Genomic DNA, 15,018 nt, shown 5'->3' on the forward strand with positions numbered 1-15,018 from the left:
ATTATTAATAATATACTTTTATATAAATGTTTTTTTCACCATTATCTTTGCACTTCACTATAGTAATTTGTATAAAAGTTCATTAATTTCTGGACAATAGGTGTGACTCTTCTTTTAGCCTGTGCTTGTTTAACGGTGTGGATATGACATCCTGTCTGTTTGAAGTACTTCATGTTTCTTCCAAGACGGAAACCTACTACTGCTGTAAATTAAGGAGGTGCTATTCTGTTAGAGATTCTTATAGATTTTGGTTAAGAAAGCACAAGTTGTTTTTCTTGTTGGTCCGGATCTTGATGGAAGTCCATGTTGAAGTTACCTGTATGCATTTTTCTGCAGAGATGCTATGGTTTTCCTTTCTTCCCAGGCATACGTTTTTTCTCCCCAAAGCTGAGATTTGTAAGAATGACAAGGAATGTAGAAGTGAGAGCTAGTTTAGTGTTATCCAGATAAAATAAAAGGTGGCCATTACCAAAATATGACAGTATCTTGGATGTAGGCTGAAGTTCTGGGTACGTATTAATCTACTAGGTCTCAATTTATAGCTTGAAATTATTACTTTGGTGCTAGAAAATGGATGTTAGAATCTGTTATTTATTACAGTTAAAAGGTAACTGTAGAACATCAAGACTGTCATTATCATCTACCAGAATTCCGGTTTCTTGTTGTTAATTCATGCTTGTTTAAATTTCTGATTCAGCTGTAATCATCTCATGTATAAAGAATGCTTCATTATTGTTTACCTTTTTTCATAGCAGCAGTGTTTAGCAGCTCATTGGGGTGTTTTTTTTCATTTTTTGTTTCTTTTGATAGTATGGAATGATTAAAAAAATTTGATAAGTGATTTATTAGGTAGGAAAAGTAGACCTTGATAACCACAAATTAAATACTGGTTTATTTGGATGTGATTAAAATGATGCATTCATACACGTAGCAAGAAGGCCTTAACATCTCAAGATAGTTTCTGTCTCTGACCTTAGCTTTCACAAGATCGGTCCTGGAGCCAACCTCGTTTCCTTCTCTGGAAACCACAAGAACAATGATGGGTAAATAGGAATTCCATTACAATTTCTGTATTTTGGCTATACTTAAAAATGAGGCGCACAATTTTAAGATTTAGCAACCCCACCTTTTTTCCTTTTTTTTTTTCCCTGCTAGTGATAACACCAGTGATGTTTTACCAGTAATATCAGTGATGTGATCAGTCCCTTTTATAAATGATAACAAGGAAATACTTCATTGTTAAGCTTCTCCATTCCTCTACATAAATTTTCTGCTCAAGAGGCCTAGTTCACTAAAATGTTAACTGCTTGTGTTCTACATTAATGCAGCCAGGCTGCCTTGCTTTAAGGATGGAATAATACTGTAACGAGAGCAGGTATTTATGTAAAATAGCTGAATGTAACGTGTACTTCATGCATTTCCAACTCCATGCTGGTACTGCTTTGAAAAACACTGTTCCTCTGTAGAATCTGAAGGCAGTTTTCTGGTTTGATCTTAGCTACTCAGAGACCAAAGGTGAAACCTCCTCCTCCTTACATTGCAATCCAAGGAACAGTGGAGGGTAAATACAGTTTTTTTGTTTTTCTTTTCCCCTTCCATCACCTGATGTCATTTGCACCTGCTTTGAGCAATATCTGGGTTTGTTAATGTACGATGGCTTGCGAAAACACTTGTCATGCTAGTTCCATGATTCTGATGGCTGAACCGCCGCTTTTGCTGTCACCTGGGAATCATTTTTTTGCAGGGCCATTTGGCAGAAAGAATCTATCACACTTTGGCTTGTCTGTGCATCTGTCTCTACACGTGTTTTTTCTTCAGAAACTTCTTTCTAGAATGAAACGTTCCAATATGGCAGAAAGATAACTCTACTACTACTGGTGTTGCTGTTGATGTGGTGTAGGTGTTCCAGAGCTTCCTTACAGCCCTTTTTCCTCTTTTGTTTCAGAGACTTGAGCATTTAAGTTCTAGCTGGATGAGTAGGTGTGTTGCTCATTGGCTTAGGGACTAACCTAAGGGAAGACTTGGGGTTTCCAGATGTCATGGGGAGTGGTGCGGCCTTAGGTAGCCTGTTCTGGCAGGACTGTGTAGGTATCTCAAGATCATTTCCATGTCTGACCGTAGCAACCCAGAGATGGGCTCCGGAATCCACCTCATCTGCTTCACCGGAAACCACGAGGACTGTGATGGGTAAATAGCCAGCGATTCCCTTCCTACTTTGGGTACTCAGGCAGTGCTATTCCCTGCAGAGGTGAGCCTGTTCTGGTGTTGGCTGTCCTGAAAAGTAGGTGCATGATGCAGCTGGTCCCTAATGGCTCTTGAATAAGAGCTCCACCGTTAAGCTTTTGGATTCCTTTTGGAGGCTCGTCTGCGGTACGGGCCTCCTCCACTTCAAGGCTTCCTCTGTTACCTGGGGCTAGCTCTGCCGTTTGAAGGACAGGAGGATTGTTCCAGGGGAGGGGATGCTGTGACGTGGAGGCCTGCCTTGAGCAAGGCTCCGTCTCCCTGTTTGTCAGTGCATCTTAATATCGCCTGTGTGATGACAGCCAGCGCAAGGACCTGAAGGTGGTTTTTGTTTTTGATCTTAGCTACCCGGCGACTAAGGCTGAAATCCACCTCTCCTTCCCCCCTGGCGACCCAGCAAACAGTGACGGGTAACTAGCAAAACCCCTTTTTCCGTTTTCTCCTTTCCCTCTTTTCCATTCACGCCCCCAGCTGCTGGCTTTCCAGGCAGCCATCTGTCATCTGTGCATTCATTTACGTTGTCACCACCTGGAAGTGACTGCTCTGCTGTTGTGCAGCTTTTGATGTCATGCTAGCACTTGAAGCATGCTGCCTCTTCTCACCTAGTGGTGAAGCACAGGGTTGTCTTTGGGGTTCAGAGCTACCACCAGCCTTCAGCACCTGATGGTGCTGCTGGCCAGATCTGGTAACGATGGTTCTTGCTGATCTAGAATTGGTGCAGGACAGGAGTTTTTTTCCCCAATGGTGTTGTGATTTTAGTGGAACCGTTATTTCTCTTGGCCTGTGTTGGGGTGAAGCACCGATGCGGAGATGAAGCTGCCGCACATGAAAATCCATTTTCCTAAGGTATTGGCTGTGGCACTCGGTGACAATGCGGGAGAAGCTCATAGCGGCAGCTTCTTTTGTATTGGCAGGTGTGCAAGGCCAGGCATGTGGCCTGGCAGTATTTTTGACCCATGAGGTCAGTGAGCATTGCGTGAGCAAACTGTGAAGCCTACAAACTTGAAGTCAAGTGCAAATTAAAAGTGTATGAACCTTATTAATGTATCCTTCTCTCTAGGATGCAGGTAAATAGTAGATTCCTGAAAGTTCTGGCTGTGGTTCTTGGAGCATCGCTCTGTGTTAGAAGCTAATTGTGAAGTGTGCTTTTTTGGCAATGGAGAAATATATATATATATATTATTTTTTTTGTGTGTGTGTGCTTACTACTGAGAAACTCACCCGATAGTGTTTCTGGTCTTTCATTTACTTATCCAAAAGCTATTAAGGGTATTTTGAAATACACCTAGATGAAGTAACCTTGATAAATAAATTCAAAATGCCTAAAGCTTAATTTTTTTTTTTCTTTAAGCCAGTTAGGTACGTTCATGTTTAATTATTATATGCTCAGATAGATGCACACATATTCTCTGCTGTTCTTTATGCCAGAGTCTTAAATCTTTTTCTTACTGCTTTTTGTTTGCTTTAGTATTTGGTGATAATTTTTATTTATTTGTTTTACCTTTGTTTGGTATGTCTCTGTGTTTGTGTGTGTATATTGCTTATAAGCACGTATTCTAAAAAAAATCAAACTCACGGAGACTTCGAAGAAAGCAAAGCACTGAAAACAATTTAGTCTTGTGCAGAAGTATATTGGTATTGTTCTTGTGTTCTTGAGCTTTATGAATTATTTTTTTCTACCCTTTTTCCTTTTTTTTTTTTGAGTGTTTTGTGCTTCTAGCCATTGTGTCAGAAGTTCTTTTTTATATTTTCTGGGTTGCTTTCAGTTATGTGGACCATACTGTCTAATATCATATTAGCTTTGGTTGGCTGCCACTTAGTTTCAGTTTTCACTTTAGCCACTAGCTTCAGTTCCTACTCTAAACCAGCACTGCTCTATTTTCAAGGTAAGGTATGCTTATTATGGATGGACATCTGCATTGCAAATTAGGTATAAGAACAGAAAGCTACGTATAGAAACAATAATCGTAGATACTCTCAACTGTTTTTTTGTTTGTTTTATAGCTTTCAATGATATTCAGCCTGTTCTTTCAAGCCCTGTGACACCTAGTAAGCCTGAAATAGCAGATACTGAACCAGGTACAATACACTGCCTAGTTCTTTTTAATCAGTAGCTCAGATCAGGCTCTAAAACTCACTGAAATGACTACACTGGTTGTCTTCACTTTCAGTGCACATTTGGATTAGACCGTAACATCTGGATTTTGAGTTTAGGTTGCTGTTAGTGGTTGACACTGTTGCTTTCTCACACTTATGATGTATATGGCAATTCATAGTTACCTGATTCGCCTTCAGTATTTTGAAAAATATGCCACATAGATAATCGAGAAAACAGTATTTATTGTCCAGTGCTACTGATCTAAATAGTGTGATATATGCTGTAAGCTGCATTCTACTGCTGTAGTCTTGTTAAGAATATTAAGGAGAGTGTTTCTTTTAATTGCATGAAAATGGTCACAGACAAAAGTCACAGACACTTGATACTTCTGGACTGAAACAGTAGTTGGATTGTCAGCTTTCTAGTCCAAATTTTATAGTTTAAGTGTCTTGGCTGATTGATCGGTCAACGCATCCTCTTCATTACATTCATGCATTTTACACACCATTTTCCTTAAGTAATGGACCAGAACTCAAAATGTGTAAATGCTAAACTTCAAAGTCTTACTTGGCAGTGATTGAGATCCAGACCAGTTGCAATAAAGGCGGGAAGAAATGAACGTCCAAAACTTCTGCACATCACAAATGCAATGATTTAAAGACACTGAAGCTCTGTGCAGTTCAAAAGACTGAATTTCTCTCTAATGTATACTAGATAGATAAACTGAAAAGTGTCCGAGAATTAGTGAAATATTTATGTTGTTCTTGTAAAAACAAATTTGTTTTTGCTTGCGAAGCAAGAGTTTCTTCCATTAGCTCTTTACTGTCTTATGACTGTCACCATTTCTTCCAACAGCAACAATTGAATCCATTCTGGAATCTTTCACTCCTAAAACTTATCATCCTTTCCAATGGCCAAGGGTAACATTAGGTAATGTTGTTGTTTTCACGCAGTGAAAAACTCTGTTTGTTTTGAGCACTTCATCCCATATGAATGCATTTCATCCAGCATATCATTTTACACACATAATCATTGTTCTTTTTACTGGTTATAGTCGTTCTGCCATTGTCATTAGACTTCGATTATTCTTGATATATTTCTGTATGGGAACATAGTTCAAAGCAGTTTTACTGTCCTCAATGCAGTAAAAGTTGCCTCTTAGTAACTTGCATGAAAAACTCCATGATCATTGTGTTCTGTCTTTTTCTCTGGTGCACACGCATGTGCTCTCTTTCTCTCCGATATGTAGAGCTTTCATACTGGAAATTATAGTTCTTTTGAAGACATCAGATCTATTTCTGATCAATGCACAGCATTTCAATATCATCTCCATTCCACTCTTCAAACTCTGATTTCATCAGATGGCTTTGATGTTCCACACTGAGTTGTCTTTTCTTCACTATAAACTTGTGGCATGTGTTGTGTGTTCTGAGCAACCCTTGTTAAACAAATTTTGATTGCAAATTGAGCTCTTTCTTTCAGCTCCAAAAGAAATACCACTTACTCCTCCTAAACCGAAACCATCTGCTACCCCAGAAGTACATCGTGTGAAACCTGGTAATTATGCACACCATTATTTTAAGTTGGTATGCAGAGACGTATGTTCACTAAAAATATTTTAGCAATACTTTGTAAAATGGGTAGGAACTGTGCAATGCATGTGAGCATCTCGACTAACTCATAATTTTGTAATCAGTCATGTGATGTTACGTGACAAAGGAAATGAGAGTTAAGCTCACCAGTTTTACACAGTTGGGTCCAGTGATAAAAATATAAACAAGTTCTCTGGTTTTGTAATTTAATTTAAAAGACCGGTAGGGAAAAAACTTCTATTATTCTATTGCTTCTTTTGTCAGTCCCCATCTTCCACTTTCATACAGACATAGCTTGGCAAAGAAGGCATTTTTGCTAGTCACAGCACTGATAATTCAGAGTAAGGTACTACTCGTGTGATTGATAAGCCCTCCCTCAAGGAACTCAATGAAAAAGATTTTCATTTCAGTGGAAATAGGAGAGCTGCCTTCAAAGCAGAAGAGGAAACTTTCGTGTACGAGTGAAAAGTTCATTCTTTGACCATTGGAGCATTATTACTGTGTGGTATCTTTTTTCCATTTCTGCTTTTTGATCAAAAAATAGATCTCTGTCTTTTTTTTTTTTTCTGATTTGGGATTAAGGGATATGAATTTGCCACTTTTAGTGACTCGGGTATTGGACAAGTAAATATTATGGTGTGCATTACTAGAGCTTTAAATAATGTTTCTATTCTCATTTCTTATAAACAAGCAGGTCAGTAAAAAGAAGGAGTTGCCTTTTATGTCTCATACATGTCTTACAATTGACTGCAACTCTGACTTAGGATTTTCAGCAAGATTTTGGCATTCAAAAGTTGCCTTCAGTATATTTTGTGGTATTTGTTACAGAATGTGGTCTTTTCTTCAGTCATAGGCCTCATCTGTTCTTTCTTTTTATTCTCCCATAACTTTAAAGAAATCTATTTTTTGATTGAGCCAAGCAATGCGTTAAAAATGTCCTTAAAACATAAATACGGGAAAGAAGCCTCAGAAGCAGCTGTCACATAAAACCTTGAACACTTGAACATACAGTGTGAAGTTTCGTAGGAAACAGAACTAAAAGGATGTTATGCATATGAGTAGGACTCTTGCATGCTTATTTAGTTTATAAAAAAAAAATGTGAACTATTGGAATCATAACATTTTTGGCTTACTGCTGATACATCTACTGATTTGTTTGATTACACCTGAATTTTTGTTTTCTAGCCCCTAAACCACCACTTTTGGAGCCTAAAACTTCTCAGACTGTTGAACAACCAAAAGCTACAAGAGGTAATACGTGTTTCTGTAGCTGTTGGTCACTCTTCTTTGCAGTCCAACCCACAGTCTGAACTCTCTTATTTCATCTCTTAGTTTCTTTTGTTTGTAATCCATTTCTCTTAGAGAAGAAAAAAAGTTAAGAAATAAGCATTCTGAAATGATGTTTTTCTCAATGTAAGAGAAAAAGTAAGTTCAGTTTTTTCTGCATGAAGCAGAATTATCATCCTTTTTGTAGGGAGTTTTGTTGGGAGTTTTGCTAGACCAGCAACACATTTTACCCCCAAAGAATCATCAGAAACCCATCAGAAATACTACTGAAAGTCTAAGTACAAGGTCAGCACTGTAGATGTTAATCCGAGAACTCTCAATGAAAGACTCCTCTGGCACTATGTGGATACGTTAATTTCACTGTTCTTTTATGAATCTTTCATGAATGTCAGCTTGGCTTCAAAAACATTTCTCAGTCACTTCATGTCTTACTCTAGTCTGTTCTCTCTGTACTGTATGCTTTTCCACTGTGTTTACTGATATGTAACTTTTGGAAACTTCTTTGAAAGCAGTCTCATTGCACTGCTTTATAAAAATGAAGAAAATTACTTATTATACTACCTGAAACTCAATTTAAGCTTTATCTGATGTCCAATTAACAATCTTTTAAGCTAATTACACTTTTCAGCAAGTTCAGGGTAAAATCATTTCTAGAACTGGTTGCTCTTATTTTTTTACCACTTAGGTGACACTACTTCTATTTATTAACAGAATGCAATGAATACAATAATGAAGCAACTCCCTTTTATATTATCGATTTCCAGCTCTCTACCAGTAATTTCCTTTCTGTGGTTTGATGGCTTAAAATTGACCTGCAGTTCAATAGGATAAACAGCATCATTATTTACCACATAGGTATATTGAAAAAACGTATTTGCTGTTAATGAGGAACATTTAATGAGGGGAACATTTTGATGTGATTATAAGATATAATTACATATGTTAAATTTACTAACTGACTTTTACAATGAAGAACAAACAGTTTTGGGTGGTAGGAATTTTGAGAAGTCTTGTTAGCAAATTTGATTGCCATTTTCTTTTCTTCCAGTAGCCATTTATTGCTTTATTTCAGGCTTGAAGAGTGTGATTCTTATGTGATACAGTGGAAAGGATAATCTTATAATCCAGTATATTTTTTTCAGCTCCCAAACAAGCAAAACTCAAACCTTCTACATCTAAACCTAGACCATCTGCCAGACCCAAAAAGCCACGAACTAAACCTGGTAACTAACTTCCATACCAAGCATTTACTGCACCATATCACTTAAATAGTTTAATATACTTAAGTTTAAATTCATTCTGTGTGAAGCTCAGCACTTTATCATCAGAAAGATAGGTAGAGAGGAAAGGTACATTCTTTGAGGAATATTATTTTTGTATTGAACAAAAAAAATGAAGCAAAGAAAGTAAACTTTTAACTTTAGATTTGTACCCAAATCAACAAGCTACATGGCCTGGTGTGGAAACAAGTTGTTTCCCACCTTGGCTCAGCACAGGATCCAAAGACGCACATTCTCTTGCGTTGGTGATAGCTACAGCATCTTACCTAGAACTATAGGATTTGTATTGATTCTGTGATCATTAATATACAGACTTATCCGAAACTGTTGAAATAAGAATGAGCTTTGGAGTTTAGCAAAGGCATATTTTATGATGACAAGTGAAATCATACCTTCATACCAGAGCTGAATTTGGTCTGTGATGTATGCCAAAGAAAAAAAGATACCTGGCCTTGCCTGAAGCTGAAAAAACAAGTCAATAGTTTTGCATGGGTTGTAATGAAGTTAAAAAAGCTTTAAAATGTGTAATTGTATGTCGTGAGAATATGTTACTTAATCATGGAAGAGATTTGTCAGTATTATTTAATTCTTTCCAGATTCCCTGTGAATTAATCTGTTATTTTTCTCATTAAAGGAATTACTCTCTTCAGACAAAATAATTCCTTGTAAAGCTTGTTAATTAAATGGTATTTGTGTTTTATAACTATCTCAAATTAGTATGCATAATTAGTTTTTCATTGTGGTTACAACTACAACTTTTTTAGTGTAGAATTTCAGTATTGTAATACTTGAATAATTACTTTAGTCTCTGCTGTCAATGCCTATGTCTCTCTGAATATAGACATTTTCTTGAAATGACAGAGAAAACAACTCCATTTGGAAACCTTTGTATACTTGTATTTGTATAATACTTTTGGGTCATCAGGATCAACCCTACGTATTGATGTTTCCATATCAATGAAAGTCTACTTTCAGCTTCTACATAACTACAGAGAAAGCAGCATGATTTTTCATTTGTGCACATGCCTCTTGTCTGTCCTTTCTCTGTTAGTGGTTTCCTTGCTCAATTCAGATGGAATTCTAAGGAACACTTTTTAATCGCTGGGATTGTTTAGTCTAGAGAAAAGGAAGCTGAGGAGAGACTTCATCGTTCTCTACAACTACCTGAAAGGAGATGGCAGCAAGGAGGGTGTTGGTCTCTTTTCTTAGGTGACTAATGATAGGACATGAGGAAATAGTGTAAAGTTGTGCCAGGGGAGGTTTAAATTTGACATCATGAAGATCTTCATGGAGGGCGTGGTAAAGCATTGGAACAGGCTTCCCAGAGAGGTGGTGGTGTACCCAAGTACCCTGGCAGTGTTTAAGAAATGTGTAGAACTTGCACTAAGGGGCCTGGTTCAATGGTGTGACTTGATAGGTCAGGTTGACAGTTGGACTTGGTGATCTTGAAGGTCTTTTCTGACCTAAATGATTCTATGATAGTAATAAGCTTATAATGATCTCAGATGTATTCCAGTGTCACTTTGGGTGTTCAGCATAGATTAGAAATTTGTGTCGTGAGAGTGGTTGTCACCTTTACTTAACCATTAATCAAAATAATGAAAAATACATGCCAAATTCATATTTCATCAACTGCCTGCTATTGGTTTGCAAATTTCCTTAGTCTCAATACAGTAGTGAAGTTAGGATACAGTATTGTTAGATACACTGATGCATACATGTAGTTGTTCCTTTTAGAATCTTCCATCCCCTACCAGGACTATGAGGGTCCTGGAAAAACTTGAAAACATGCATCTTCTGAAGTATAGTCACACCAGAGAACCATGCCTTCTCTGCCTATGAAAAATATGTCTGAAAACTTTGTTCATGTCTGTACTATTATTTTCAGTCCTTCAAAGTCTCAAGTTATGTGGTTGATCAGTGCTTACAATCCAATAACCCAGTAGATCATTTAGTAATATTGAGAGTAATATGCCAAAGTCCCGTTGTACTGTCTGAGAGTTTTATGTAGATGCTCTGCTTTCAGAAAGGTCAGAGGAAATGAAAGGCATTTAATTTCTTACAATCTCAATCTGCTCTCATTGTCATTCTGAGAAACATCATCTCCCAACTCTACCTTTTCATTTTACATAGAAAAGTCTACATCAAATGTGCATTGTATATCTGTTAATGAACTTTTAAAAACTGGGCTGAAAAGAAATCATTACCAGAAACTTTCAGAATCTCTTTAGGATTGGGAGAAGGATGGCATTGTTGACTTTACATTAGAAAAAGCAAACAAATGAGAAAGAAAAGCCGGTATGTGATTTAGTATTCATCAGAAAAATATGGTGTAATGAATGTCTAGCACTTGGTTAGTTCTGGAAAAACCTGCATGCAGCTAACTTATAGGTTAGTATGCTTCATATTGGATTTCCCTTGGATTTAGAGCAAAGAATAGTGCTGTAGCACAGATACATTATGCAGTACCGAGTGCTGCCAGGTGTAGAAAAAGTCTCCCATTGTTAACTAGGTAGGGATACCCTGTTGATCTCTGTCATGACAGAGAAGTACTTCCACTGTGGCAGTTCAGAGAAGAACATGGCGAAGAGTTCCTACTAGTGACTTACTTTTCAGTAGCTGCTTCTGTGTATTCTCATTCTTCATCTTCTGACCACATCTAAATGCCAGAATTCTGGGGCTGAGAGCAAGAACTGATTGCCCTGGCTGAGTTAATATTTTTTTTTCTTTCAACTTTTCTCACCTCCTCATGTAAGCTGACAGAAACACGCCATCACCTGACATGAACTACTTCATGCATTCTCAGTTTGAATGACATGGCTTTTAAAGGAGATTATTTTGATGAGAGATTTACCCACTCGAGTACTGTTAGTTTAGAGATCAGATTCCCAGAGAACATAAGAAAACTTCATAACTGCTCTGTCAGATTTTTTTTTTATTTTTATTTTTTAACTTTCCTGTTCACAGTAAAGCTTCTTCCTCCAAACCTAAAGTCCTTCTATGTCTAGAATAGCCTGTGACAATGCTGGTTAATTATAATGCTCTTTCACAGAATCACAGAATGGCTTAGGCTGGATGGGACCTCTGGATGCCACCTGGTACAACCCTCCTCGTGCAGGGCCAGTTAGAGCAGGTTGCCCACAACCATGTTCAGGTGGACATGAAGTTCTCCAAGGAGGGATACTTCAAAACATCTCCAGGCAATCTGTATTTGTCCCACAGATAAGGCATCTTAGAATATTTTGCTTTCTTAGGGTAGTTGCAATAGTATTAAATACATCAATCATTAACTATAAAAAGTTAAAGTTAAAGCCAGTAAATAAATGAGGGAAAAATTAAAGTTCTAAATGAAATATGTCAGTTCTTTTACTCAGTCTTAAACACAACCTCCTTAAATATAATCCCCTCATCATAAACTGTCATAACCTACTGAGATCTTCAGCCTTATTATATGTGACTTTGCAATTATTTATACCTGGAATCTTTCAGATCTAACTTTTGCATCACTTTTGACGAAACTCAGTAAAATTAATAGAAATATTTACCAAAAGAAAAAAAGATTTCTATGGAACTGTTTCTCTAAAGGTGTCTACAGCCTTGCAGGGAAAAGAAAAACTTCTCAGGAAAACAGGAGGATGAAGACTCAGAGTTTCTCTTCCACCTGTGTTCCTATAGCATAAATGCATCTTTTCTTTTCAAAGAGCAGCAGAAGCTGCACAGAACAGTTATTTCCTGAACTTTCTTGATCAACGTTATTACTTATTCAATGTTTCCATTTGCATAGAGGGGAGGAGGTAGATTTTAACTGGGAAGCAAAAGCAGCTGAGCTGTACCAGAAGATGAAAAATAGGTATAGATGCACCTGTATTTATCTCAAGAAAATGTTCTTTATTCCAGCAGCAACCATTCCGGTGTCAGTCACTACTAGGAAACCCTACACATATGAACATCCAAAGACTGCAGAGGGTAATGATTACTAGCAATTTTTAGTCATTCTTCTTTTCTATGGTGTAATATGTGCGATTGGAAACTCTCTTTTCTGTAGGCTACTTATTCATATGAGGTCCAAACAGCAGAAATGAAAATATAGTCTTGGTGCTTTATTATTTCTTCACATTTATAACATGAAGATATTGTATTTTAAAAGACAGGATATTACTTCAAAGATATCTGATTAAAAACCTTAATTACATAAGAAGAAAGAGTAAGAATTATTGCAGTAATAGATTTCATTAAATATAAAACTAATGAATTTAGATTTCATGAAATACAAAACTAATTTAAAAATCAGGTTAAAAATCACTTAATTTAAAAATCAGATTAAAATCTACAAACTGTTGAGCAATTTCTGCAGAAAGGTGAGTTCTGTATGGCATACAACATTGTGCGATTATTTTTTAAATTTATGGAAAATATTGAATCTTTTTGTTTAATCGATATTAATCAATTGAAACTTGTGCTCAAAGTACGCTCAAAACTCTTCTAATGACATTGATTGGCCAAGGTTGGCATTGGATAACAGTATTTTCTTAGCATCATTTCTTAGCACTTGCTTATTTTGCTTTAGGCTAAACTTTTAGAAGCTAATTTTGCTCCAGAAGAGCATCTAACTCTTTGATTATCCTTTTCATCAAAGGCTCTATCTGCTTGTTTTGCCCGTATCCAATAACATTTCATGTATTAAACCCATAGCATCGGTTTTCTCTGTGCTTATTCATTGATACTAACTGAAGGTTATTTCCTAGACTTCATTTCTTCTTTGGCAAATGTAGATGAGTATCTTTTATGGGGCATCATTTACTTTCAGTTAAAATGCTGATTTTTTTTGACAAACCAAGTTTTTTTTTTTTCCAGTATCCAAACTCATGTTCTGTACATGTGAAGCATAAATCTGTTGTTAGATCAAAGCATCTCAGACTAAACCTGGTAGTGACATTTCTTTTGAAACTGTATACATTGAGGTGTGCTGTTACTGCAGAAAAGTCAAAAAGTGAAAGAATTAAAACTTTTTTTTTTCCTGAATGAGGGGAGAAGGAAGACACTCATTACTTTCTGATAATATTTATACCAATATATATTACTTCAGAAAACATTTTGTAGAGCTAAAGAAGAATTTAATTTTCTTCTGAATTTCTGAAGATTTTTTATTCTTTTTTACGAACTCACTGTTTTGAAGGCAACCTGCAAATAGAAATGAGTGTTCTTATAGAGAGAGATTTTTGAACTTGAATTCCAAAGGTAGTTGACAAGCCTGAATAACAGAGAAGTCATTGCAAGGCTAGAATATACAGTGAGTACATTAGAAAGATTAGTGACTGGTTTAACCTTTCTATACAGTGTCTGGCTATTGTGAACAGAAAGAAGTTAATGCTGTTTTTTTGTTGTTGTTTGCAGCAGCATTAGTAACAATGATACTGTGTATGCTAATAGAAGGATAAGAAATACTCTGCTATTCAAAAGCATCAATTGCAAACTTTTTTATAGTTTTATTTATTGTAAGTTCCATTTTCAAAGTAGGTGGAATTACAAGAGAGCTTGGGATATAAGTGAGTGTAGCTGATGGATAAGGTTCTAACTTTAAGCATATATGTCTGTATGTTACTATAGTTCTTACTGCCTAATGAGAGGGGAGAATTTATCCATTATTTTTAATTTCCTTTAGTGTCAGGAATTTTTTATAGACTGCCAGTTTGTTTTTTAGGATTGTGATCTTTTTATTTTTTTTCAATTTGGCATAGTTCGTGAAGAGGAAAATGGTATGGTATATTCTTGTGCCATTTTTTGTTTGTTTGTTTTCTTTTTAATCCAAATTATAGGATTAGGGTATGAGAAAAAGCTAAGAGGCTTTTTCAAAATAAGTACTTTTGATATGATTATATATTTGTAACAATAACAGCCTTTTCATCCTCTGTTTGACTGCTCACCTTAAGAAGAAAAAACTCAACTGTTTTGTCATGGTCAGTATACCACTTTCAAATAGCAGCAGACTTCAGTTTGAGGGATACCTGGATATTCTTGTATATCAAGACTCTTGCTGTCTGTGAGATAAGCTGATCTAGTCCTTTGCTTGTTGTAGGGTTTACTGATTTCTGTTATATTTTTCCTTCTGTTGTCAGCAAGTTTCTGCAATTATTTTTTCCTATTGAACCTGTATTATTAGAAAGCTTAATTGTCCACGATTTAAAAAAATAAAAGTTAATTTCAAGGTAGGCATTATTGTGGTGTAGTACCAGCAGCTGCTTTTGCACTTACCAGTGGAGTAATTTTACATTTTATCTATTTACATATATATTTTGAAGTAGGTTCCATACTTACCTTGTCACACTGTTTCTGTTGCAGTCTGGGAACCTATTACACTTAGAGTTGAACCACCAAGGTCAACAGTAGGTAATGATATTTCTTTGGCAAGCTGTTGTTTGCTTTGTTCATCGCAGACAGCACCACTGAAGTTACTCGCCTTATGCTTTAGGATTCTTTCATTAAACTTAATTTTTCTTCTAGGTAGTTCTCTTGCTTGGCA

The 15,018-nt window shown here is 36.4% G+C and overlaps 1 protein-coding gene across 1 annotated transcript in view; it reads left to right on the forward strand.

Annotated features, from left to right (window-relative positions):
- ABI3BP (ABI family member 3 binding protein) overlaps positions 1-15,018 on the forward strand; it is a 134,392-nt gene that overhangs the window by 66,523 nt on the left and 52,851 nt on the right. Inside the window, exons 22-32 of the mRNA XM_050710963.1 lie at positions 978-1,043; positions 1,499-1,561; positions 2,122-2,187; positions 2,586-2,651; positions 4,246-4,320; positions 5,195-5,269; positions 5,822-5,896; positions 7,117-7,182; positions 8,361-8,441; positions 12,396-12,464; positions 14,838-14,885. Coding sequence (XP_050566920.1) covers positions 978-1,043; positions 1,499-1,561; positions 2,122-2,187; positions 2,586-2,651; positions 4,246-4,320; positions 5,195-5,269; positions 5,822-5,896; positions 7,117-7,182; positions 8,361-8,441; positions 12,396-12,464; positions 14,838-14,885 — 750 coding nt within the window. The remainder of the gene's footprint in view (positions 1-977; positions 1,044-1,498; positions 1,562-2,121; positions 2,188-2,585; positions 2,652-4,245; positions 4,321-5,194; positions 5,270-5,821; positions 5,897-7,116; positions 7,183-8,360; positions 8,442-12,395; positions 12,465-14,837; positions 14,886-15,018) is intronic.

Source organism: Cygnus atratus, chromosome 1 (assembly GCF_013377495.2).
Source record: "Cygnus atratus isolate AKBS03 ecotype Queensland, Australia chromosome 1, CAtr_DNAZoo_HiC_assembly, whole genome shotgun sequence".
NCBI classification, from domain to species: Eukaryota; Metazoa; Chordata; class Aves; order Anseriformes; family Anatidae; genus Cygnus; species Cygnus atratus.